Genomic DNA, 24279 nt, shown 5'->3' with positions numbered 1-24279 from the left:
TATCATTATTTTTTATTTATTTGTTCATTTATTTTTATTTTTCCATTGGATAGTTTTTCTAACCACGTACAGCTTGCTGTGTTATCGTTCCACCGACGACAGCCGTCTGAACCCCTTCTAAACGTGTACCGATCGAGTGATATCGAAAACCTAGCTCGCATCCCTTCACAGCCACTCTCACCAGATCTTTAACCGACTGGAAACTATTTGTTGATTAGTTATAATATTTGCGGTTTGACATCGTCTCATCATAATCCGACACTAACTTAGTGACATCACTAAGCTAGCGCCGGATTGACGTTAGCTCGGTTTCTGTTTCCCGTTTCTCGTATAAGTTTTCCTTATAAATGGTGATCAATGATCAGGTTTGCCCACTGTCGCTTGCTGATCATTCCGTCTACCCTCTCCCTCGCTCGTGTTTGCGTCCATGTCATCGTCCCTAGAATAGCTCTGATTTTCGCTGTTTGGAGTTTGGTGTTTTCGAGTGACTTTGGTACGGGTATGTGTTTTGGCTATGCAGTCTGCGGTTTACAAAAACACTATTTTGTCTTTATCCGACGTTTCGGTCCGTTTGGGACCTTTTTCAAGGATTTGATAATGTGTGTGCTGTGGTCCGATGTCTAGTTTTGCACCAAGCAATCGTCATTTGTCTATCCAAATTTCGCCGTTTCGATCGTGTCCACATCGATTTTCAGATCGAGGTACTCTGTCAGCTGGTTGAAATCTGCTCAGCCCGAATTCCGAGGTAGAAGAATAAGCGTTTCGATCTGAAAATCGATGTGGACGCGATCGAAACGGCGAAATTTGGTTAGACAAATGACAATTGCTTGGTGCAAAACAAGACATCGGACCACAGAACACACATTATCAAATCCTTGAAAAAGGTCCCAAACGGACCGAAACGTCGGATAAAGACAAAATAGTGTTTTTGTAAACCGCAGACTGCATAGCCGAAACACATAACCTTACAGTTATTACAGTCGAACCCCATCCAAAAAAACGACTTTGGTACAGCCGTCTTTTTTCCTGTTTATTTCTTCCCGAGATACTATCGGCTTGGGGATACCATGGAATATTGTTTGTCCGGCATGTGGTGTATCGGCAGATGTCGAATGATGTTTAGTGGTGTTGGTTGTAGTAGATGAGTTTTCTTTAGTTGTTTTGGCGCATGGATTACCGTAGTGTGCCGTCTGGTTACAGAAAGTGCAAGTAGGCGTCTGCATAGGGTATGTGCATAGAGTTCTTTGTATGTAGTTAACGCCTTAGGAAAACTGCCCTCGAAAGTCAAGTACGACGGTATAGGTTGGTTCAGATGCCTTCGCACCACCCGAACATCGCTGAGAATGCCAGGGAAAAAGTTTCTACAAGTGTTCAAGTTTGTGACGGATTCCACTTCTTCACACTTCGACATGAATCTTTTAATATTATTCGTACTAGTGCGCTGTGCCAGATCGTGGAGGCGAATTTCCGTAAGATCAAGGTCCACATACACGGGGATCTTGCTTTTGACGTTTTCATATTCGACATCGTGTTACATGTTATTCTTTGCAGCGAAGCTTTCTGCCTCGGGTGAGAAGTAGAACGTTATTAGTACTACATACCTCGTATGGTGTAGTTGTATGTGATACACTTCTGTAGTAGGCACAAGTTCCATTTCCACCTCGCGCACTGTAGGTCCAAGATGGGTCTGCAAAAAGCCAATCCAGATTGTGTTCTCCCGTAACGGGCGAAATTTATGTTTTGTGTTTCACTAATTACACTCGCAGTTGGGGGCAACGGAACTTTTCTGCATCTATATTTTTTGTTTGTATGCTGTTCGCAAGCGGTGCGATTGTGACTTCTGATCTGTACGAGATGAGGAAGCAGACTGACGAGCATGATTTTTGCCATTTACTGATATAAACATATGTATTTATCATTTTAACCGTGTTTGGACGAATCAGAGGCACTAAAACAGCCTTCTCAGAAATGGCTGCCAGACAAACATTTCGAATTGCTGCTGTATTTATGGTCGTGTTTACGGAGAAGTGTACGGTAACAAATTGGTATTTTTTTAGTTGTTTCGCTGTTTATTTTGGCGTTCGCTTACGTTTATGATAGCACTAAATTGCCTCAAAATACAAAGGACAGTTGAGCTTGAAATATTCAATGTTCGTGCCAATTTACGTGTTGTTTTGAAATTTTCTCACAGTAACATTCAACAGATCGATTTTAATCCTTTTATTTCTGCTCTTCTTTTCAGTTTCTTTAGCCAATTTAGCATCTACTAGTAAACCACAACATGACAACGCACGTTATGTACCACTTGTTGAAAACCTTAACCATTTTAGCACGCATACGGTAGGAATAGATAATTTTGGACGCACACCTTATTTTCAAGTTACAACTGTTCGCCCTATAGGTTTTTGGTGCGGAGAAATTTATGCAGAAAAGTATCCGGCCACAGTCACATTTCTCGCTGCAGTTGGGTGATTGTGGGCGAACATCACTTTATATTGCATGTAACCATTGACGGCTCTAGAGTACAGGTATCGGTATGCTGTTTTATTGCAGGAAGTTAACTTAACATACACGCAATCCACGTTACTCTTGACTTGTGACCATCGCAAATTGGCTTTTCTGAATAATTTGAAAATGAGTTTTTTTTAAATTAGCTATGGAATTTGCGTTTCGACTTTGTCTCATCAGAATCCGCCACTAACTTAGTGTCGGTACTAAGCTAGCGCCGGATTGAGGCTAGCTCCGAAAAAAAACGAAGATGCAATTTGGGTTCTTGAGCAAACTCCTAGTCAAGCGTGATATCCGGCCAGAAAAGGAACTCATTTTAAGCCGATGAGAACTAATGAAATCAAAATATTTGGTTTGGCTTAGCAAGCCAATGCAAGATACCTCAGAGACCAGTTTTGGTAAAAACTATTTTTTCTCCATTAACGAGAAAATTTAAATTTAAAATTTCATGAAAAAAGTACACTCTGCTTTGTTGATTAAATCATTTGAATTTATTTTACTCATTCTACTAATTTTGATTTAGTTACAAGAAATTTACATTCATCTCCTCGTAGCAATATAGTTGATCTTTTGAAGATCCCTTTCGGCCACTTTCTTACAGACTAGAATATTTAAAACCAGCCAACAAAATAATTCGCCTAACCGTAACTAATACCCGATGAAGTACTGTACAAATCGATATGTAGTTTCAATCAAGATAGTGGTTGCTTGGCATACCAAAATGAAAGAAATTCCCGATTAATCAAAAACTAACAGCTTTCGGTCGGAGACCCTCACCCCCCTGACCGAATAAACTCAAAACAAACATAATCTCATCATTAAACCCGTGTAAACCATATCAGTATGTAGTCCCACTGTGTGACAGAGGCAGTTTACCCGCTACTGTTTACATCGATGTGCCGTGTGAACAGTGTTGCCGAATCTACCGTGGTGGCGGAAATCTTCCCATCTACGAAATGCCCCCGAATGTGGGCAGCAAACTCCGCCTGTGTGCCGCAGTCCTGCCGGCAAAGGAAACAGTAGTTGGCGCTGTTCTGCGGCTGCTGCACGATGATGTTGTGGGTAATGGGGTGAGCTTCGCCTGAGCTGTTGCTGTAGAAAGCCTGCAATGGCAAATGAATCGTGTAAACATAAATACAAACATAACCTAATCCACCTAATGACTGTCGTTCGAAACTTGAAAGGTCTTCAAAAGTTAAGAGGTGAACCAAACTGGACTTCTGGACGGATTAGCTCAATACGAAGACTTCATGCAAAATTTATGGGACATACTCTACACAAACCTGATTCAAAGCAATCGACTGCGACGTTTGGAGTTGTTTGTCTCTATTGCCGCTACTAACATCAGCACTACTTCCCGTTCCTACGGCGACACCGCTTGGTTGCTGTCAATACTACAAAAAAGTAAAACAATCAGCGCACTATTAACAACACCTAACCAACCTACTTCCAGATGACTCTTGGCGTGCAGTGTCCACTCCTCTCGCGTCGGGAACATTCGACCGCACAGTTCGCAGGTCCACGATAGCTGATGGTGATGTTGCTGTTGTTGTTGCTGCTGCTGCTGCGAAATGCTCATTCCGGAGATTCCCGCCGGACCGCTACTTTGCTGCTGTCCACCGTGCTGTCCCGATTGAGACGGAGGAACCTGCGACAGTTGCGTCGATTGCTGCTGTTGAGCTGAAATACTGTTGACCACCGTGGTCAAGGTTTGCGTCGCTAAGGCATGGTGGTCTATCAGTAGGGGTTTATTGTCTTCGCTCTTGGAATCTTCCTTTTTCACTACAAACACAAAAAAAAATGTGAAATGTTAGTCTTCAAACAAACTATCTATCGAAATAGTTGAAATCTTGGCCATGATTCAAACCTAACGTTGGCGTACGGTTTTGGCGCTTGCCCAACGGTGCGATATTCGTGGGCGTTACATGCTTGAACTTGTTCATGTGAATCACCAGCTTGTCACGTCGGGCGAACGCCCGATCGCAAACCTCGCAGATGTAGGGCTTCTCCCCGGTATGAATCCGCATATGGATGGTCAGCTTATCTTTCCTCGCAAGACCCTTCCCACAAATCGTACACTCGAACACCGGCTTCGGAGGACCCGCATTACTGTTGTTTACATTCGTTTTCGGCTTCGCGGTACTCTTCTTCGACGAGGATTGCTGTACCTGTTGCAGTGCTTTCAGTCTCGTACCCGGGTGCATCGAGCCACCCTCGGCGTAAGGTTCTGTGAAAGGGATTAAATTTGGCCGTGGAATATTGGGAGGAATCTCCGGGGACCTGTCCGACGTAAGAGAACGGAGGAAAGAACAAACACAGCTATTAGATATAATCAAGAATTCGTGCGGTTGTCGATGTACCAATTCCCCAAACTTTGAAGAACGCGTACTCCACCTTCAAAACCCATACCGACGTCGTCCGGGACAGTGAAGGTACTGCTGTCACCGCCGGTGGTGCTGGTATTGGTGGAGTTTGATATTGAGCTAGGGTTGATCTGCGGAACCTTGATCGTATTTGCGTAGTGGGTTATGCTGATGGGACCACTGCTGGTTGCAACGGACACAGAATTCGTCGACTGTTGGTGACTATGCTGTTGTTGTTGTTGCTGTTGCTGCTGCTGCAGCTGAGGAACTTGCACAACATGGTGTTGCACTTGCTGATGGTGGAATTGAACTTGATGGCTGTCGTGGTTGTTTGATTTGGACTTTTTCGCGGTCCGCACCGAAACGTGGTGACTTGGGATATTCAGCTGCTGCTGATGTTGCTGTTGTGGTTGCTGCTGCTGTTGTTGTTGCTGCTGCTGATGCTGCTGTTGTTGTTGCTGCTGTTGCTGTTGCTGCTGCTGCATCTGTTGTTGATGTAGATGCTGAGCCGCTTGCATCATCTGTTGCTGAACTGCCATGTGCGCTTCTAGGTAAGCATTTTTCTGTGCTGGTGTCATCTTGTCGATGTTCACGGTACCGTCCTGTCAGTGAAAAAAAAGTGACGATCAATTATGCAACTCATTCAACAATAGAAAAAATCAACGAAGAGTGATCTTACCACAACTCACCTGAAAGTTTATCGTCGCAGTTACAACTCGCATTGAGTCGGCGTAGTTACGCAAAATGGCGTCGGTTTGCACGCAGCTCGATCGCCATTCGAAGAACTGTTCAATGTTGCTGACACAGCGTTCGCAAATCTTTTTCGGCAGGAAGTCCTCCTTGTTTATCTGGCAGGGATGTCACGAGCGCAGCATACAAAAAAGTGGAAGAAATTTCAATCAATTTGTTCTTTCGTTGAACGTGTTTTACTAATTGAACATATGTTTTTACAAAATTAATAAACAATTTCAGAGATACTAAGAAATGTAAAGGGAACTTCAGTCTCAGAACCCCGTCATACATGAGGTTCCATAGCACCGGGCCTAGGATCGAGCCCTGTGGGACTCCGGCGGTAATCGGAACCCTTTTCTGACCGGCATCGGTCTCGTATAGCAGTACGCGGCTCTGGAAGTAACTTTCCAGGATCCGGTACAGACCCACCGGTAGGCTAAGCCGGTGTAACGAGAGCGCGATGGCATCCCAGCTTGCGCTGTTGAATGCGTTCTTCACGTCAAGTGTCACTAACGCACAGTATCGAATGCCTCGCCTTTTTCGTTGGATCGCTATCTCGGCAGTCTTTATCACTGAGTTGAGAGCGTCCACTGTGGACTTACCCTTCCGAAAGCCAAACTGGTTGCTTGACAGATCGTCCGTACCTTCCCTGTACGGGGTTAGCCTGTTGAGGATGATCCTCTCAAGCAGTTTGCCAGTCGTGTCGATCAGACAGATTGGTCTGTACGCCGATGGGTCGCCTGGCGGCTTCCCGGCCTTCGACAACAGTACCAGCTTCTGCCTTTTCCATCTATCCGGAAAACGGCACTCGTCAAGGCATCTCTGCATAGCCAACCTAAACATGTTCGGGTTCGTCATGATTGCTGTCTTGAGAGCGCTGTTTGGAACTCCATCAGGCCCTGGAGCTTTGTTCGCCGCTAGAGAATTAGCTACTGCAAGTAGCTTTTCATTCGTCACCGGGGCCACCATGTCGTCTGTACCCACCGTGCCTTGCGGCGCCGGGGGCCAGGGACTTATGGCTCGGGACGGGAAGAGTACTTCGATAATTCTCGCTAGCCGTTCTGGCGACCGTTCGGGGGTGAGGAGCTTCCTTTGGTCTTTGCCATCACAATCCTGTAGGCATCGCCGCACGGATTCACGTTGGCATCCTCGCACAAATTGTCAAAACACGCTCTCTTGCTGCTCTTGATGGCCTTGTTAAGGGCCGATTTCACAGCACGAAACACTTCACGGCGGTCCACTCTAACCTCCTCGGTGCGGGTTCGCTGCATCCTACGTCTAGCTTGTAGGCAAGCTGATCGTGGGGCTGCGATCTCTGCACTCCACCAATATACCGAACGTCTACCATTTCTTGGCAGGGTTTTCTTCGGCGTAGTGGCGTCGCACGCGCGTGATAGAACAGCTACCAGCGCATCCCCGCTTAGACTGTCGGTGTTGGCCTCCAGTCCCAGGGCTGCGGCGAAAACTTCGCTGTCGAAGTGATAGGACTTCCACTCGCGTACCTGACAGGGATTACCCGCCCTCGGATGCTGCACACCATAGTTGATCCTAAAGCGTATTGCTAGGTGATCACTATGGGTGTAGCCCTCGTCTACTCTCCAGTCCATGTCTGGAACCAGACTAGGACTGGCAAACGTTACGTCAATTAACGACTCGACTCTATTCCTACGGAATGTGCTAGCGGAACCATCATTGACTAGCACTGCGTCGAGTTTCGCAAGCGCCTCCAGTAGCGCTTGGTCCCTACTATTTGTACAGCAACTGCCCCACTCCACTGCCCAAGCGTTGAAGTCACCCGCTATGATAAACGGCTTCCGACCCACCATGTCAGACGGAAGCCTGTCGATCATCTGGTTGAACTGTTCTATTGGCCACATAGGTGGGCCATAGCAGCTACAATAGAACACACCATTGATCTTGGCAATCGCGACACCCTCCGCTGAGGACTGTACTACCTCCTAAACCAAGAACCGTCCCGTTGTACAGATAGCCGCCATCCTAGACCCGTCCGCCACCCAGTTGCCGTTATCGGCAGGGACGTTGTACGGGTCGGATAGGAGGGCAACATCTGTCCTCGACTCCGATACCGACTGCAACAGCAGCTGCTGAGCGGATGCGCAGTGTTTAAGATTCAGCTGTGTGACGTATGCCATAGCTTCCTCTTTCCGGCCTCCCCGAAGGGACACGCAGGTCCGCCCATAACATGGTTGCGGCCCTGCTTCTTACTAGCGCAGACAAGGCACTTGGGTGCCCTCTCGCATTTCAGCGCCTTGTGTCCCTCCTCGCCGCAGCGGCGACACAACTTGCTCCTGTCTGGGCCCTTACAGTCGTACGACTTGTGGCATGGCTCCAGACATTTAAAACACCGGTCCACTGAAGACGGCTGGGTATGCTAACTGGGCATACTGACCATCCGATCTTCAACTTCCCTTTATCGGTCACTTTTTTGGCTTCCGCGACCGGTAGCTTGAAGTAAGCTACCTGCGTGCCAAGCATCCGCTCCCTGTGACGTACAGAGGTCCGATCAATCTCAACGCCGCACTGTTCCTTCACGGCCGAGACGACGTCCTCTGCGTTTGTGATCTCGTTCAGTTGCTTACACTGGAGAGTCACTTCCGCTCCCAACGACCTCACCTGAGCGCCGTTTCCCAAGACCTCTTGGGCCAACTTCCTATATGTCACTCCGCTGGATTGTGCACCACGCTTCAGCACCAAGATCATTTCGCCATCTTTGGTGCGTCTGACGCTTCGCACATCCTGTCCTAAATTCGAGAGGCTTTCGGCCGTCCGCATCGATTTTAGGATCTCAGCGTAGCTACCCTCGTTGGTTTTCACGAACAGGGCCTCTCCTCTGTCTCTCGCCTTCTTTTTCTTCGCGGGTCGAGGTGCGTTCGACTTCCAGACTAGGTGTTAGGGAGGTTCGTCCACGGCCCAATCTGGGCGCTGTCGCTCCCCAGTGCAATATCTAAGCGAAGACCTTAATCACCAACATTGTTAAATGCGAATGACCCTTAGTGGTTAAAGCCATAATAAGCATAATAATAGTAAAAGAGTAGAATGGGGTCAAATAGGTATGGGGGTACAATAGGTATAAGGCTGTCTTATTGCAGAGGTCGCTCGTGTTGCGTGTATTAGATACACGGTAGAGAACATCGCTGCCAACTGTCATTTCGGCTGTTACCATGGATCAGCTGTATTAGTTATGGCGTCGTTTGTGTTTTCGTGTGTTGTTCTGCGAAAACGCATCTGTTCAAGATGGCGCCAGAGTCCGATCAGTCTCTAATCAATTCAAGGTTCCGTTCGAAACATTACGTGCTCGTTTGAAAGGAAAGTGATCGTCATCAATGAAAGCGCGTCAGATATTTCGCGTGAGTTAACAATATAATAATTTAAGGTGTTGTGATAATCGAAAAAGAGGATTCAAAAAAATGCTCCAAAGCGCAAACATGATCGGCGCACAGCTAAGCAACCACGTGAACCGGAATGCACAAATTCAGTTCCACACTCTGGCGGCGACGAGGACACCGAAGAAGTCATTCGCAAGTACAAAGCCAGACACAGCTGCTGAAAAAACATGTTTTTTTTTCAACATTTCCTTCCGCGGTTCCATGATTTTTCACATCATTTGCCACGTCCTCATTTTCTTATCTGAATGACGTCAATGGATTGTATTTTTTGTTTTTATTTTTTTAAATAATCTGCGGTATTAATACTCTTCAAATAAAAGTTCCACTGCTAATTTTCTAGGCGTGTAAATTTTTTTTAATTAACCTTTGCCTTTAGCTTGAAAAATATTTAGGCAGGCATAAATTCATTTATTGCCAAAATGTTGCCAGATGTGTAACCTTTCCAACGAGTACATATTTGTCAAAATCTATAATATCGAGAAAAAAAGTACATTTTCGGAAAAGCAATCAAGTTTTTCTCGGCATTGAAGGTGCTTTAGACATCGTGTCTTTAGAATCCGTTGCGGAAGCTGCACAAGGTCAGGAAGTAGCTTTATACATCGTCAACTGATACACGCAATGCTTATCAACCGACATTTGTGCTCATCGTTAAGCCATATCAAGATAACGAAACTGACTGTTATGTGTTTCTCAAACAAGGAGCACGTTCTTGTGCATACCGTCTTAGTCCTACTGGGCTCTGGAACAGTTTCAATAGGTATAGAGCAGCAACTTAAAGAATACATAATTTGTTTCACTGACGATTCTTTGATAGAGGGGCGAACCGGTACTGGTGTCCACCGTCGAAAAATGAGATTAGACCAATCCCATTCGCCTGATTGATACTGCTTCTTATTTCAAGCAGAAATCTTCACGATTCTGTGTGGCGTACAATGGGCGATTCGACAAGGAATTTGCGGTCAAAGAATCAAAAAAATAATTGATTTTTGCACTGCCGGTCAGCCCTTGCCAGACGCACTTGTTTCGGCAAATTCGAGATCGAAATTGGTAATCGCATGCTGAATTCAAACCGAAGAACTTACAATTTCAAATGCTATCTAACCTGTATGGGTCCACGACCAGTTCTACTACTGCCGATTAGTTAGATAAAACACAGATTTGCGTTGCGTTCAAACAAAAACATTTCTGCCGGATGTGAGTTCGAAAATGTTAGAGTTTTTTGCATTTAAACAAACACATTTACAGTATCCTAGTCAGGGCACTGACGACATTGCAAACACATAGTTACTATTCAGTGTGCTGAGTTTGATTCGTGTGATCTTTGTGAATCCGACTACGGAACATATCATTTGATATGTAACTGCCCTGCAGTAATACAATTGTGTATCCGGTTTTCTATAAGCAGATGGTCTTATGCACAGGAAAGCTAAAGCCACGTAAGATCACCACTGAAAGCCTGTCCACGATTAGCATCAATGAAATGTTTCTGTGGTGATCTTACGTGGCTTTTCATTTGTCGGTTTCTTACAGTAAAGAGGGACAAGTCTGTCTTTGCCAGGAGGCATGTTGGTAGACTTGAGTGATTCGTAGTTATGCTGCCTAAGCTCGACCCCTGCGAACAGAAAACAAAAGACTAACCTGTAAGGTTTTAAGCCTGTTTCTAATGATCCTGCCACTTATAGTTTTCAGATCTGAATACTTCACATCCTTGCTCTTACTTGATTAATATGGCTCTAAATTTTCATAACTTTCCCTAACTAATTGAATGTCGTTAAAAAGTGAAAGAGAAAATGAGACTACATATTAGTTGAAATAAAAAAGGAAAAACGAAAAAGGAACTGATGGGAATCCATAAGCAGCAGAGAGTAGTCGCTTTATACACAGCCACCACCGTTTAATCACCGAAACCGGGAATCTGTGAAAATCTTCAACATTTGAGCTGTCTTTCTTTTATAAGAAAGGTAACAGGCTTCTAAAATATCACACAAAAATTAATTTTTGCAAAAGATTAGACGACAAAGACGAAACCTGCTCTGTCAGTACTCCCAAGCCAAGCATCACGAGCGTTTCACTGCAAATTCTTCAAAGACCCTACCATTGTTAGAGCGATGTTAAACACCTAACATTTATCAACTCAAAGCCTAGCCAGATGCATTATATATCACCTAACTCACACCGTTCGATTACATGCATATTCTAATCCCCGTTTTGGGGGTGGCGACTGCTCCTTGGAGAAGGACACCGCATTTCTATGCTATACATATGCCCGCGTTCTGTTGTTGTATACCTCTACATATTTATGCACACACAAGTCATGTTTGCAGGCAGCTAGCCTAGGCTAGGTATAGCCTACAGACTGCAAGCAATAAAATATTCATCTCTGCCGTACGTCTTGCCGACCCGATGCTAATTCGCAGCGCTCTTTTTGTTGTTTCATTAGGTCCTGCGTAATACAAGTAGTAATTGCATCCGTATGCATGCAACCCCCCCGGTACAGCATCAATAATCGATCGATGCTGGTATGTAGTACTACTTTCCTGAAGAAGTAATTGATTATATTATTGAAGTCAGATTTCAAAGTATCTCTGAGTCAAACGAAAAAAAACAACAAAAAATCAAAATATTAATAATTTAAGTGTAGCCAAAAGTGAACCATACTGCTTACCACAATCGGCAATATTGTTCTAATCTTGAACAAAATCTGGCGCTGTTCCGCCTCCTTATCGAAGATGTTCAACCGGGGGCCACTCTTGATCGAACAGAACCGGCAGAGATCGATGAATGCGGTGAAGTTTAGCTCGTCACTTAATTGTTCGCTCTGATTGGCAATCATCAAGTCGGACATCTTTTCCTTTCCCCCCGCCGCACCGTTCGATTTTGTCCCTGTTTTATCACCAGTCGGAAAATCCTAAATCACACACGCACACAAAAATAGCTTCGACTGGAGATGCCACCAACAGAAAGCGCCGTCACTCGCGACAGAAGGCAAATTTATTTCCACTCACGGAACTGTATTCTTCGTTCGTCGGCATTGAACAATTCACCCCCACAGTCCTGAGATCCCACCGGGCCGAAGCGCGCCATTGCATTGTTATATCCCGCAATATTTGTAAACATACGGATTCGTTTTTACAACCCGAATATTAAAATCACCGCGCGCTTTTTTTTTCTGCTTACTACGATTAAATAAAAGCAAAAATCCGGCCCACCACCCGCTGTGTGTGTGTGGGGTGGTAACGATGCAGTCACTCACTCAGCTACACCGCCTGCTCCTTTCATGACTCGTGCTGGGATCTCCATCATCTGTTCACCACCGGTAACTCACTGTACGTACTCCTTCATCGGCAGGGGCTTGCGACATTCCAACACACACTCTCACCCGAAAGCGGTGGGTCTCAAGAAGAGGGAAATTTGCTCTACCCTCTACAACACCGGTGTGCTTTCCGAGACTTAGGTACGGCTATCTTCCCCGTATGCACACATGTACGGACGGACGGACGAACGGCTTGGAGAGCAGCAGCAGCAGCTACGACGATTATCGATCGCTTTGAGGCCGAAGGAAAATTTTCTTTCTTCACACAGCTGAATGAACAGGGTAAGCTAAGGCTGTGTATTTTGCCTTCGTTCGGGCTTATTGATCGCTGGTTTGAGCATGCATCCAATAAATTAGGTCCTCCGTCGAAGATTGTGATCTTTGGGTGTGAATAGTGAGCTTTTGTAATGCGATGATTTTCCGCGTAGTAAAACTGGTAAAGCTAATATCACTGAAATACTGATTTGTTTCAATCACTCACACGCGACGCTGAGCATTTGCACAGGTTTCAATCCGGATATCCTGCTACTATAATCAAAACACAGTTTCCACTTAATTGAAGCGTTGCCCGAACTAACGGATAAAGTTCCCGTAGCGAGTAAAGGCTTTATTTCCCAACCGATGCAGCCGACTGACGTTTCGGGAATGATTGCGACTGAAGGGGGTTGATGATTTTTCCTAGTTATTTTGCATGGGCAGAACCCACTGAGTGACCGGTTTGTATGCGAGCTACCCCCAGCTGGAGCAACTAAGGGAGTTACCCCAAGGATAACGCTCTCATGATGTGGAGTCGATAATTGTAGCCACAACATATTTGATACATTTTTTGGGCATATTTGGAAGGGTTTCGATGGTAATGAAATATTTTCAAAGGTTCAATATGTAGCTCGCGAAACAGGAATGGAATATGTTTAACGTTATCAACAACATTAACGGAATCTCCCAAATTTGCACTTTTTGATTCTCAGGCATTCTCGGGCAGAGTCATCAATATGGTGTAACTAAACAGTGTGAGTATTTTCAAGTAAAATCCGGAGTGATGTACAATGCACTTAGGACTGTAAATTCAATAATTCAAACAATAAATTCAGTGGCCTTGAAAATATTGTCGATCTGATGACACTCCATTCAGTATATGAAAATAATGGATTATCAAAAATATGCTTTCAAAACTAGAAGCAGACCATCCCTACTTCAAACCTTCAAAATGTTTGGTGAACTTCGGAGAAGTATAAATAAAGTATAAATGCATAAAAATCTGCCGCGGCTTCTGGTCTGCTAGGGTTTCTAAATTGTAACAAATTCGGTTCGAGGACATAACTTTTATCTTTAAAATATTTCGTATTTTAAACGGATTGGATAACAATACTTTCTTAAAAACAATGCCACATAATGCTAAATTTTACGATTGGACATTGACAGTTAAATTGGAATTCCAAACGAAACAAGGCGTCTCTTTGTTATTCTAGCCTCTTTAGGAAATCCCTTAGAAAAGGGCACGAATATGCGATCATGAGCAGTGAAATAGAATGAATATAAATGGTACCAGATGATTTCCATGCGAAATGCATCATCTATGTTCACACTGAGTTGACGACCAACGAGATACCATCGGAGGAGTAATCCACTGAAACCAAATTTTGTCAATTTAGCGATTGCGATATCTGAATCGATTTTGTATAAGATCATTTTCTCGAACAACTTCCGGATACAGGACAGCATTGCAATCGGTCGATACGAGTTGTGGTCGGAGGTTGGTTTTCGGATGGCGATGAATGACATAGGTGATGGAACAGCATAAAGACGACTTTCGGAAGCCTAAACTCAATTTTACATCTTCAGAAAGTATTCCACATCACGACTGTTTCCATCGATGAACCAAGTGAAACTAATGATGCATAATTTTGGAAGACGTTATCTTCGTTGACTTTTCCCCTCAACTCTACGCATTCCCAAAAATAATATCATCATTATAATCGCGGTCGAGCAATCTGGCAACTCCAGATCATAACCGAATATATTTTAGAATTCCAGGGAACTCGATTTTGGGCTGCTAGTCTTCAGTCTCCTTAAAGGCCCGCCGAACGGATTATTCCTCGATTGCACACACACAACCAGCTAGGGGTCTGCTCCAAGGTCGGCCACCTCTTCCAGGCTCTCTGCTGAGCATAACTGTAGCTGGTCTCTCTTCCAGCATTCGCGCTACATGTCCAGATCACTGTAGTTTGCCTAGTTTAATCAGCTTTCTTGTGCCGGCATGTTTGCGAACTTGGTACAGCTCGTGGTTCATGCGTCTGCTCCATTCTCCATCTCCTGCTGCGCGCCGAAAAGTATCATTTCAAGATTTAAGGTTTAAGAGCTGCTTCCTAAACGTTTTTTCCTAATTTTTTTAGATAATATATAAGCCCAAATAATTGTCACTCGTATTAGGAAATAATTAAACATGGTGTAATGGCGACGTAATAATCAAGAGAGAAAGTAAAAAAAAGAGAGTCTTTCTTTCTTAGATTTTGTAATGCGTTACTGATTTCGACTCTGAAAATTTTGAACAAGTTCGATGAAATTGTTAGGAATCTACATTAAAGGGCGAACACGAAATTATTGCGACACATTCAACAGGGCATAACTTTTTTACCATTGGGTAAAAATCAACCAAATTTTGCACACTTTCTCATTGATGTGTATTGTTTACATGCTATCAAACTCGAAGTCGTGTTTTTCGATTTAACGAAAATGGAGGTGAACCAACGCGAGTCGAGAGAACAAATTCTTTCCAAACACCTGGAATTTCCTGACCTGTCGCACCGGCAGTTGGGAAAAATGTTGAACATTCACCATTCAACCGTCTCCAGAGTGTTGAAGCGGTTCCAGGAGCGGTTGACGTTGGACCACGGCAAAGGAGCTGGAAGAAAACCGGGACCAGAGAACAAAAAGACGGAGGGAAAGGTGAAGCGGATGATTAAAGCAAATCCCAACGTCTCAAGCCGTGATTTGGCTAAAAAGATCGGCATGTCGCAGAGCTACGTCCAGAATGCAAAGAAGAGAGCTGGGCTACATACATACAAGGTTTGGGAACTTCCCAAACCGCGATGAGCGGCAACACTCGACGACTAAAACTCGGGCACGGAAGCTCTATGAGAAGATGCTGACAAAATATGGCTGCTGTGTGATGGACGACGAAACGTATATAAAAGCCGATTTTAAGCAAATTCCGGGGTTGGAGTTTTTCACCGGCAAGAGCAAGTTCTATGTGGACGACAAATTTAAGAAGAAGAAAATGTCGAAGTTCGCCTCCAAATATCTCATTTGACAGGCCATCTGCTCTTGCGGACTGAGGAGTGAGCATTTCGTGACAAAGGGCACAGTAAATGGCAAGATCTACAAATCTGAGAAGCGCCTTTTGCCGTTCTTGCAGCAGCACGACGAAGCTCCGCTATTTTGGCCAGATTTGGCATTATGCCACTATTCTAAAAGTGTCCTGGAGTGGTATGAGGCTAATTCTGTCCATTTTGTTCCAAATGGCATGAATCCGCCAAACTGTCCGGAGCTGCGCCCGGTGGAGGACTACTGGGCAACGATGAAGCGGGAACTTCGGAGGAGCAAGAAGACAGTCATAGACGAGAAGGACATGTTAAGAAAATGGAAAAAAATGAGAAACTGGTACCGGATGACACTGTAAAGACTTTGATGGAGAGCATCAAGCGAAAATGCGTTCAATTTTACACTCAATGCCCCATCGATTAACTTTTCTTTTGATTTTTGAAGTAAAAATATGTATAAAACTACCCTAAAATTTTGGTTTGATTTTAAACATTATAAGAAAATTGGCATGACATTTTCGGTGTCGCAATAATTTCGTGTTCGCCCTTTAGAATCAGATTTTAATTCCCGAATCAAGTGTTTGACACTTTGGAATGTTTACTGCCAGTGTCAATAAATGTAAAAAAACGAAAATCGGTTTGTGGATTTCAAGGCAGCGTAAGATTCAGTGCAACGAAATGAACTGTGATGGGAGAAAATGGTTAAACATGACTTTCCGACAAACTGAATAGGATGATTCCTATGACACTAGATGGATCAAACTCAAGCGTCGGAATAGCCAAAGAGACATTCGACTCATGTGCGACGTTAGATGTATTGCATCAGAGTAATGAGAGCAATGCACTTCCTGATTTATTGTCCAAGAATGCAATACCAAGAACTGGAGTGCAAAGGAACGGTACTATGATCACAAGATCTCATATCTTACTTGGCTTCCCGACGACATGGACACCGTTGGAGTCAATCGTAATAGAGTAATAGAAGATGCATTTGAGCCTTTTAAAAATGACTGATAAAATCGGACTGATTTTCAGTAGTGTTACAGCACTTATCCTCAACACACTACCAGTTTTCGACCAACCACACAACGTGGCAATTTCTCCATAGTAGTAGGAAAGCTAGCTGTAGGTCTAAAATTAGTGCTCTTCCCCTGCGAGGACAATGTGGGCGGAAAACTTCAGACTGTCTAATTTACTGAGCCCTTCAGTTCCCTAGTGCCATTTAGTATCACTTCATCGTTGAGCTTCCGACTTGTTCAAGAACTACTCGATTTAGTCGCCGACGATGGATCTAGCCTACGCCAACAAAGAGTTCCCTGGCGAGAGAAGTTCGAAAGTGAGCCAACCAGCCAGATGCCGAGGTCAGTTCGGCATTTCCGGTAAAGTAGAGCGTCCAGTTTGCTGGAGCCCCGGCGCGATTGGTGGTGTCTCGTCGCTGTCTACGCAGTCTAGTTCCCGGCGGTGAATCTCCCGATACCGATTCTTCTTTGGTTTCAGTACCACAACTTATTGAGCCCTTTGGCTTCGTGACCGGTGCCATTTAGCGCTGCAACTCCTTCAAGCCCATTAGTTCTCTTCTTGTGCCATTTAGCGCTACTTCCTTGATGAGCCATTCAGATCCTCGACTTGTTCGCGAACTACTCGGTCTAGTCCCCGACGATGGACCTGACCTACTCCAACAGAGAGTTCCCCGGCGAGAGAAATTCTCTCGAAACCGAGCCTATCAGCTAGGTACCGAGGTCAGTTCTGCGATTCCGGTGAAGCGGGGCGTCCGGTACACTTGTGCCCTGATGACCCACGACTGGTGGTGTCTCGGCGCGGTCTACTCAGGCTAGTCCCTAGCGGTGAATCTAGCTTACGCTGACGGAGAGTTCTGATGAAAAAAGTTAGCCCAATATCGATTCTTCTTTGGTTTTCGCTATATTTCTATCGGAACAACCGGTGGAATGCCTTAGTCGATTTGGCGATTCCGGATAGAGCGTGGCGTCGGAGTTCACTGGCATTTCGACGACTCATACTCGGTGCTCTGTTGCAATATACTCGACTAGTCCGCGGCTGTGGATCCAGCTTATTCCTGTGGAGATTGCTCTCCCGAAACCGTGGCTCGATGTTAATTACGCCTGATCTAAGATGGTCATGCTCTACATCATAACTCTGTATACTGCGTTCCACGTCTTTGCGTCGCTTATCATTCTGTAGGCTACATTATCCGGGTTGATATCCGGTCCTCCCGTTTTAAGCGGCTGCCTGCACGTCGCTTCAATCCTCGGACATTCAAAGATTACATGCTCCAGTGTCTCCTCAACGTTCTCACACTCCGGGCACAATGGTGACGTTGCGTACCCGAACCGATGAAGATACTTCTTGAAGCAGCCGTGGCTCGGTACGAGCTATTTCAGGTGGAAGGTAATCTATCCGTGCTTTCTATTGACCTACATCGCCAGGTTTGGACGAGCCGGTAGATTCACTTTCCTTTCTCCTTATCGTCCTATTCCTGCTGACACTTCACCATCGAATCGATTCTCATCATCTTCCTCACGTTTCTGGTGTTTCATTGATTGTAGCACTTGATATCCTCCGCCAGGGTGATGTAGATGGGGATCATCTCGGCGATAACGCATATACTATCAGCTGGAACGTCCTGTTCAGCTTTTCGCGGTTCCGCTTGGTCTTCAGCGCCGCACCCTAGGCCCATATCGCAGTATCGATGACAAAACACTAGATAATACCCGAGCAAATTCTCATGGGCTCAAACACCATGCAACCCTATAAAAATACCATGATAATGGTCCGCGTCAAATTTTACAACCATCCATACCATGAAATGGTCTCAAAAACCCAAAAATACACCAGAATATGGTTTTTAAATGGGATCTTCTGGACCATGGTGATGGTGATAGCTCGCCACATATCCGTCCTGTGGTGAGCTATTTGCAGCTTGACCCCGTTCCTCTCGATCGCATCTATTGTCTCCGTTACCGCTACATCAATTTCTACAAGTGTCTCACTCCTCACCGTTAGTGACACGCCGTCCACGAAACCCACGATTTTCACTTTCCCGGGCAGCCACAGTTTTAAGACCACATCGTACATCCCGTTCCAAAGAGTTGCACAGAGAGTGGAGCCCTGAGGAATGCTGGAAATAGCTCTTCAGGATCTGGCTCATTCTTCTGTGCAGCGCTGCGGCACTTGCCTATACGAGGCTGGATGGCCCGGGGACTTCCCTGACCTTGGAAGCAACACCAGCTTCTGTAATTTCCACATTTTGGGGAAATTGCCATCATCTAGACTTCAGCGGTAGCATCCTGAACATGTCCGGACATGCCAGGATCGCAGCTATCAGCGCCTTCTTCTTCGCCGCACGATGTCGGTGGCCAGGTAGTTGATTCGTGATTCGGGAAGAGACCCTCAACGATTATCTTTAGCTTGCTATGCCCGGGTGTTCAGCTGGTGTCAACGGGCCCTCAGCTTCGTCATGACGACTCAGTACGCGTCCCCAGGGATTGGCGTTTACTTCTCAACACAGATACTTGTGGCAAACTGGCTTGCTAAGCTTGATCTCCCATTTTAAAGCGTCCCTGCCTTTTCGAAACGTCGCTTGCGCTCCTCTCTCACTCTCTGAGCCCGCCTCCTGGCTCTAAGACAAGCGTGTAGCGTACTAAGCTACTCATTTCACCAGTAAGCTGCACACCGTCTACTGCATCGCTCCAGTTTTCGTGGCATTGTAACGCCATAATCCTTCTTGTTAGATCAGCCGCATCAACGTACTTGATTCTGCTGTTCGCCGAAGTATACTCAACGAAGAGGTTTTTGTTAAAGACTTTCGTCTTTCACTTTAGCTTGCCGGTCGTCCTTCTCCGTGCTGCAGCAGGGTTCCATTGGCCGATGCGGTAGCGAATCGCATTGGTGGTCGCCATGGGGGTACTTCTCGCACACTCTCCAGTCCATGTTCGCCGTCAGTCAAGGACTACAGAATGTGGTGGAACTTCTCTCGGTACCGATACCCGTTTCGTGAACCAATAAGCTCCCATTTTTGTCCTGATACCAGGGGCCATTTAGCTCTTCGCTTCGATCTACTCGTTGTAGTCCGCGGCGGTAGACCTAGCCTCCACAACGAGCCGACAGGCAGGTGTCGAGGTCTGCCGCCAATTTTCACCACAAGGAAATATTCTCACAAGATAACTTTTGCAAATGAAACATTGAGAATTCCATTTAAAATATTAGGCGTATTTTTGTTGAACATATTCATTTTTTCAAATTTCTTCAAAATATTTCATGGGGAGTTTTGTCCCCAAAACACCCCCCTCCCTACTACGCCACTATTTCCGCTGCCACTCCACTAACAAGAGCCACCCTTATACCGCCCAAATCTAAAAATGGGTTATTCGAGACTTACCTTTTGTTCTGAAGTTCAGAATCAAGAAAGCATGCACACTTTAGGAAAAACCTGGGGTCTCAAACCCAAATACATCTATCGATTATATACCACAATCGAACGTTAAAAACCGACATATTCTGAAGATGGCGTTGATGCTGTTAACTGGAGTATTTGCTACAACTCTCACTGCTACGCTTAAGGCTCTTCCAAATGCACCGGAAACCTTAAAGTTCGTTGACCTTCTCTAAGATTCGTAAAACATCCTTGCGGTTCATAGAACGCAGTTCGCAGATCTTTGCTGCAGTTTATCGGCACCAACACACGCACTTCATGCAGGCATCGAATACTCCCCGACACTTCTTGCTTGCACTGGAGCGGTGTAAAACGGTGATGCGACAAGAAATTTTTTTCTGAACTGGCAGGTCTGGTAACTTTGTGGTAATGGGCGATAGCCTCGTATTCTCGGATGAACTCGATATACTACGCCTGGAGCTCGGGGTTAGCCCCAATATCAGGAATATCCGTAGCTGCTAGTCGTTCAATGGGATTTTTCGAATCGCTATCGGACTATTAATCTCCCTGTCGGATCTCGTTTTTAGGTGAATAGTAAGTGAGATTCGCAGACTGCATTTTCTCTGGAGGGCTTAACTATGTCCGGCAGTTCCTTGTCTTTTCAGAACTGCTGCTTCGAGGTTTCGACCTCTTTGACAGAGCTCAAGTTGGAGTTCTGAACTGTCAAGTCGACGTCTTAGGGTTTCTTAAGGACTTCAGCCACGATCTACCACAGGGGAATTTATTGCAGCTGTTGTAGCTTGTCAGATAGCTTCAGGTGTCTTGGCTGCCGAAATATCGAAAAAGCATACAGCATTTTTGACAGTCAAATCCAAAATTATTTATTCGTATCACATTCACCCCATTTTACGGTACATAATATGTGTGACTAAAATGATGGTAAACATTCGCAATTAATCGAACTTGAGAATCATATGACTTACTCTGCGAATTTCAACATTGAACAAAACTTTGACCGCAAACGAATGTGTTCTTACTTATTTATTATTAAATTCAATCAACCTTCTCGCCCTGTCGATTCAGCCGTGTAGAAGCCTAATCACCACGTGAAATTTGAAGTCATACTTTTGATCGATTTCATAGCACGTCACGCAAAGTCTCAGTATGCCGTGAACCGTATCAGTAGAAACAGTCAAGTTGTTTTCCAAAATTTTCTCCAAACATGGACCAATTCGAGCGTACCCTGGCGTTGATCAAACCGGATGGCATGAAGCACCGAGATACGATAACTCGTCGCATTCGCGATGCCGGCTTCGTCATCGTTCAATCGCGGATAGTTCGGCTAACGCCGGAACAAGCATCGGAACTGTACCGTTCGAAGATAGGTCACCCAAACTATCACGCCATGATTGTCGCCCTGACCGTCGGACCGATTCAAGCGATGTGTGTATCGAAAGTCTGCGCCGTTGCGGAACTGAACTGGTTGATTGGACCCGAACGGTATCAGGATGCTGTAAGAAATGCACCGGGATCCATACGGGCCATTTTCGGCGATAGCCGTGATGAGTTGAAAAATGCTATTCATGGAAGTGAGGATGCAGAGAGTGCCCGGTTTGAGGTTAGATTTTTCTTTCCGCTGCTGATACTGGAACCGATTTTCAACGAGCAGAAGCTGAATGACTATTTAGCAGCGATGGTTAATCCCACTTTGATGGATGGACTGTATATGGTGGCCAAGGAACGACCAAACGATCCCATGTTGTGGCTGTCCGATTGGTTGCTGCTGAATAATCCGTATAAACCGAAGACTGTAACTACGTCGCTAGGGGCTGTGTATAACGTGGTGCAGGATATTAAACAGGATGAAGTGTTGTCCAAAGATGATTATATCGGAGCTCAGTCGATGTGCGATTGTGCGGCATTCAGGAAAAGAGGACTTTGCTCGTGTTCGCTCTCCACGATCGCTGAATCGGAATCGATGGTTGAATAGGTTTTCTGGGGATCTAAAATGTTATAAAATATTGTTAGTCTGGCAATAAAGTATTTAGGGATCATCCATAAATGACGTAGCATTATATGGGGGAGGGGGGAGTTTTGTATTTTGTGATGATGTGTGACGACAGGGGGAGTAGGGGGTCATGTCACGCTACGTAGCTTTTTGAAGGGGAATGACTAACATCGTTTTTTATACTTTTAAAAAATTTGCGTTGACAAGGGGGGGGGGGGGGGGAGAATTGCCGTCAAGCTACGTAATTACCAGGGGGTATTTAGAGGTTTGTGACAAAATGCTACGATGGGGGGGGGGGGGGGTGTTAAAAACCACTCAAAAAATACTACGTCATTTATGGATCGTCCCTTAGGCCTATGTTATGAATTACATATATTGTTTACATTATAATTTACTTTTCTTTCATGAATATGAAGTCAAATACATTGTACTATCGTTTGTTGAATTTTCCGTGAATCATAGCGTAGTCAATTTTTCTGTTCGGACTGCCACATTGTTGACATTGGCATTCGTAGCAGTGGTCTGTCAGTTTCGATCAACGGTATCTACATTACCTCTTGACCTTTCTGGGAGTTGATGGCGCCGATAACGAGTTTTACATCTCGTAACGGGTAATCTTATCATTTCGCGTACGCAGTGTACATTGAAGATACTGTAGTTGAAGAAAAGGCCTTCCATCCTCACTATAAACATTGTATAGGGAGTGGAGACATCTCGTAATTTGGGGACAATTTCGGTGCACCTTAAACCACATACGTGCTGATGATACCATCGAGTCGTTAGCGATGTTAACTTGAGCAACTTGAGTTTCTCCATAGCTAGCCACTCAATGTCTCGGCGATCTCTGTTTCACAGCGTAACTTCTACTTCGGCGATCTGCGCCATCATAAGCAGACTCATTTTTGCCTTCTAGTAGTTGAAGGGGAGCACGCACCGATGTTGGAACTAACCTTTTGCGCTTCAATCGGCAGACGACCTATCTTCTTCCTGCAGTTCGAAATGGATGTCGTCTCGCCTAAAACGGTTTGAAGCAAGCACTTCTGGTGGAACTGGGAATCGACACAGCGATGGGTTATTTGAGTTTTTAAAACTTCATTATTTTCCGGGGCAATCTAGTACTACTCCGACACTCTCCTGAATTCTAATTCGCAGTTACTCATCAATTGATCAATCTGTTTGCAGATCCAGCAAGCACTGCTACCTTTCCCGCCAGAACCTCCGCACTTCGACGATGATTCGTGCAGATGGAGTCTTCCTAGCCCTTCCGACGTTTTGCCGTACTGGTTCCCGAAGTGAGAAGGTTGAAAAGGCTGCGCCAGGTACAATATCTGTTACAAAATCTATGAACATTCTCAGCGGAGTCACGACCTTGCTACCCTACCTGACCCAATCTAGCATAAAACTGGGTTACAATTTCTTGACCATCTCCTGCATTAGCACTAGGTTGCTGATATGATCATTCATGCCTGCTGTTTCAAAGCGATCATAGAGCTGCTTCACAGTGATTCCGAAAAGAATAAAAGTCTCTGGGCGGTCTGCTCCCGGAGCCTGTGCGCTCTGCACTTTATGTAGCATGGTCCTGAGAAGCTTATCCGGTTTCCCAAACAAATTCTGACGGCCCTTCATCATGTCCAGTACTAAGTCCGTAAGAACAAGGCAATTTCGAACCTCTTCGCGTGCGTCACCTTTCAGACTATTCCGCTATCTCTTCAGATTCTTCAGGTTGGTGAAACCACAGGTCGTAGTAGTGTACTAGAAGCTACTGATAAAAAGGGGTCATAGTACCGGCTCACCCTTGATGGTCGCCGAGATGCTTTTACATAACTTGCCGCGCCGCAAGCTGATCCTTTGTCACTCTTCAACATAGATGCCTCGACCTGTCTCGAGACTGACTTCCCGATGGATTACCGCTAGATGGTACAGTCGAAATTTTACGTCCCCTCTCTTCATCGTCACTATTGTTGTTCTTGTCGGTATTTCGATCCTCTTCCGAGAGATTCGGTATCGACATCCGTCTAGTCAGGGGCATTTTTCGCTGATCCAGAGCTGCCTGAGTTCCAAACTTCGCATTCGTCAGCGAATCTTCGCCATTCCCATACGCATATCGGATTGCTGGCAGACTTCTGCTCGTGCAGCCAATCCTGCATCATCTGGGGCCCTATTCTCACAGTCACGTCACTTGGTGACTAGAAGGAATTTTTCTTCTAGTCACTAGGTGCCGTGACTGTGAGAATATGG

General features: G+C 45.2%; 2 protein-coding genes across 5 annotated transcripts; one reads left to right on the top strand and one right to left on the bottom strand.

Moving 5' to 3' along the window:
- Positions 1-2976: 2976 nt before the first annotated feature.
- Positions 2977-12957, bottom strand: LOC131683447 (G-box-binding factor). Of its 4 annotated transcripts, none has more exons than XM_058965447.1 (7): positions 11676-12957; positions 5561-5719; positions 4869-5473; positions 4376-4788; positions 3956-4290; positions 3792-3902; positions 2977-3611 (listed from the first exon to the last, which is right to left on the bottom strand). In XM_058965447.1, exons 1-6 carry the CDS (start codon positions 11853-11855, stop codon positions 3897-3899), a joined length of 1698 nt encoding a protein of 565 aa, XP_058821430.1. In that variant the 5' UTR covers positions 11856-12957; the 3' UTR covers positions 2977-3611; positions 3792-3896. The 4 variants fall into 4 exon arrangements, with proteins under 4 accessions (XP_058821430.1, XP_058821440.1, XP_058821456.1 ...); XM_058965457.1 differs by having other exon boundaries at positions 4391-4788; XM_058965473.1 differs by having other exon boundaries at positions 5551-5719; positions 11669-11806.
- Positions 12958-21212: 8255 nt separating this feature from the next.
- LOC131676436 (nucleoside diphosphate kinase homolog 5-like) lies at positions 21213-22117 on the top strand. Its single transcript, XM_058955505.1, has one exon. The coding sequence runs from the start codon at positions 21256-21258 to the stop codon at positions 22021-22023; it is 768 nt and encodes a 255-aa protein (XP_058811488.1). The 5' UTR covers positions 21213-21255; the 3' UTR covers positions 22024-22117.
- The last annotated feature ends 2162 nt before the right edge of the window (positions 22118-24279 follow it).

Source organism: Topomyia yanbarensis, chromosome 1, assembly GCF_030247195.1.
Source record: "Topomyia yanbarensis strain Yona2022 chromosome 1, ASM3024719v1, whole genome shotgun sequence".
NCBI classification, from domain to species: Eukaryota; Metazoa; Arthropoda; class Insecta; order Diptera; family Culicidae; genus Topomyia; species Topomyia yanbarensis.
The sequence above is the reverse complement of the archived record's forward strand: the minus strand, read 5'-3'. Positions and strand labels throughout refer to the sequence as shown.

Coding starts and splice junctions, on each gene's coding strand:
- LOC131683447 (XM_058965447.1), bottom strand. CDS start 11,855: ATGTCCGACTTGATGATTGCCAATCAGAGCGAACAATTAAGTGACGAG. Junction 5,720..11,675: donor GAACAATATTGCCGATTGTG/GTAAGCAGTATG, acceptor CATCCCTGCCAG/ATAAACAAGGAGGACTTCCT. Junction 4,789..4,868: donor CTTCAAAGTTTGGGGAATTG/GTACATCGACAA, acceptor TACGTCGGACAG/GTCCCCGGAGATTCCTCCCA.
- LOC131676436 (XM_058955505.1), top strand. CDS start 21,256: ATGGACCAATTCGAGCGTACCCTGGCGTTGATCAAACCGGATGGCATG.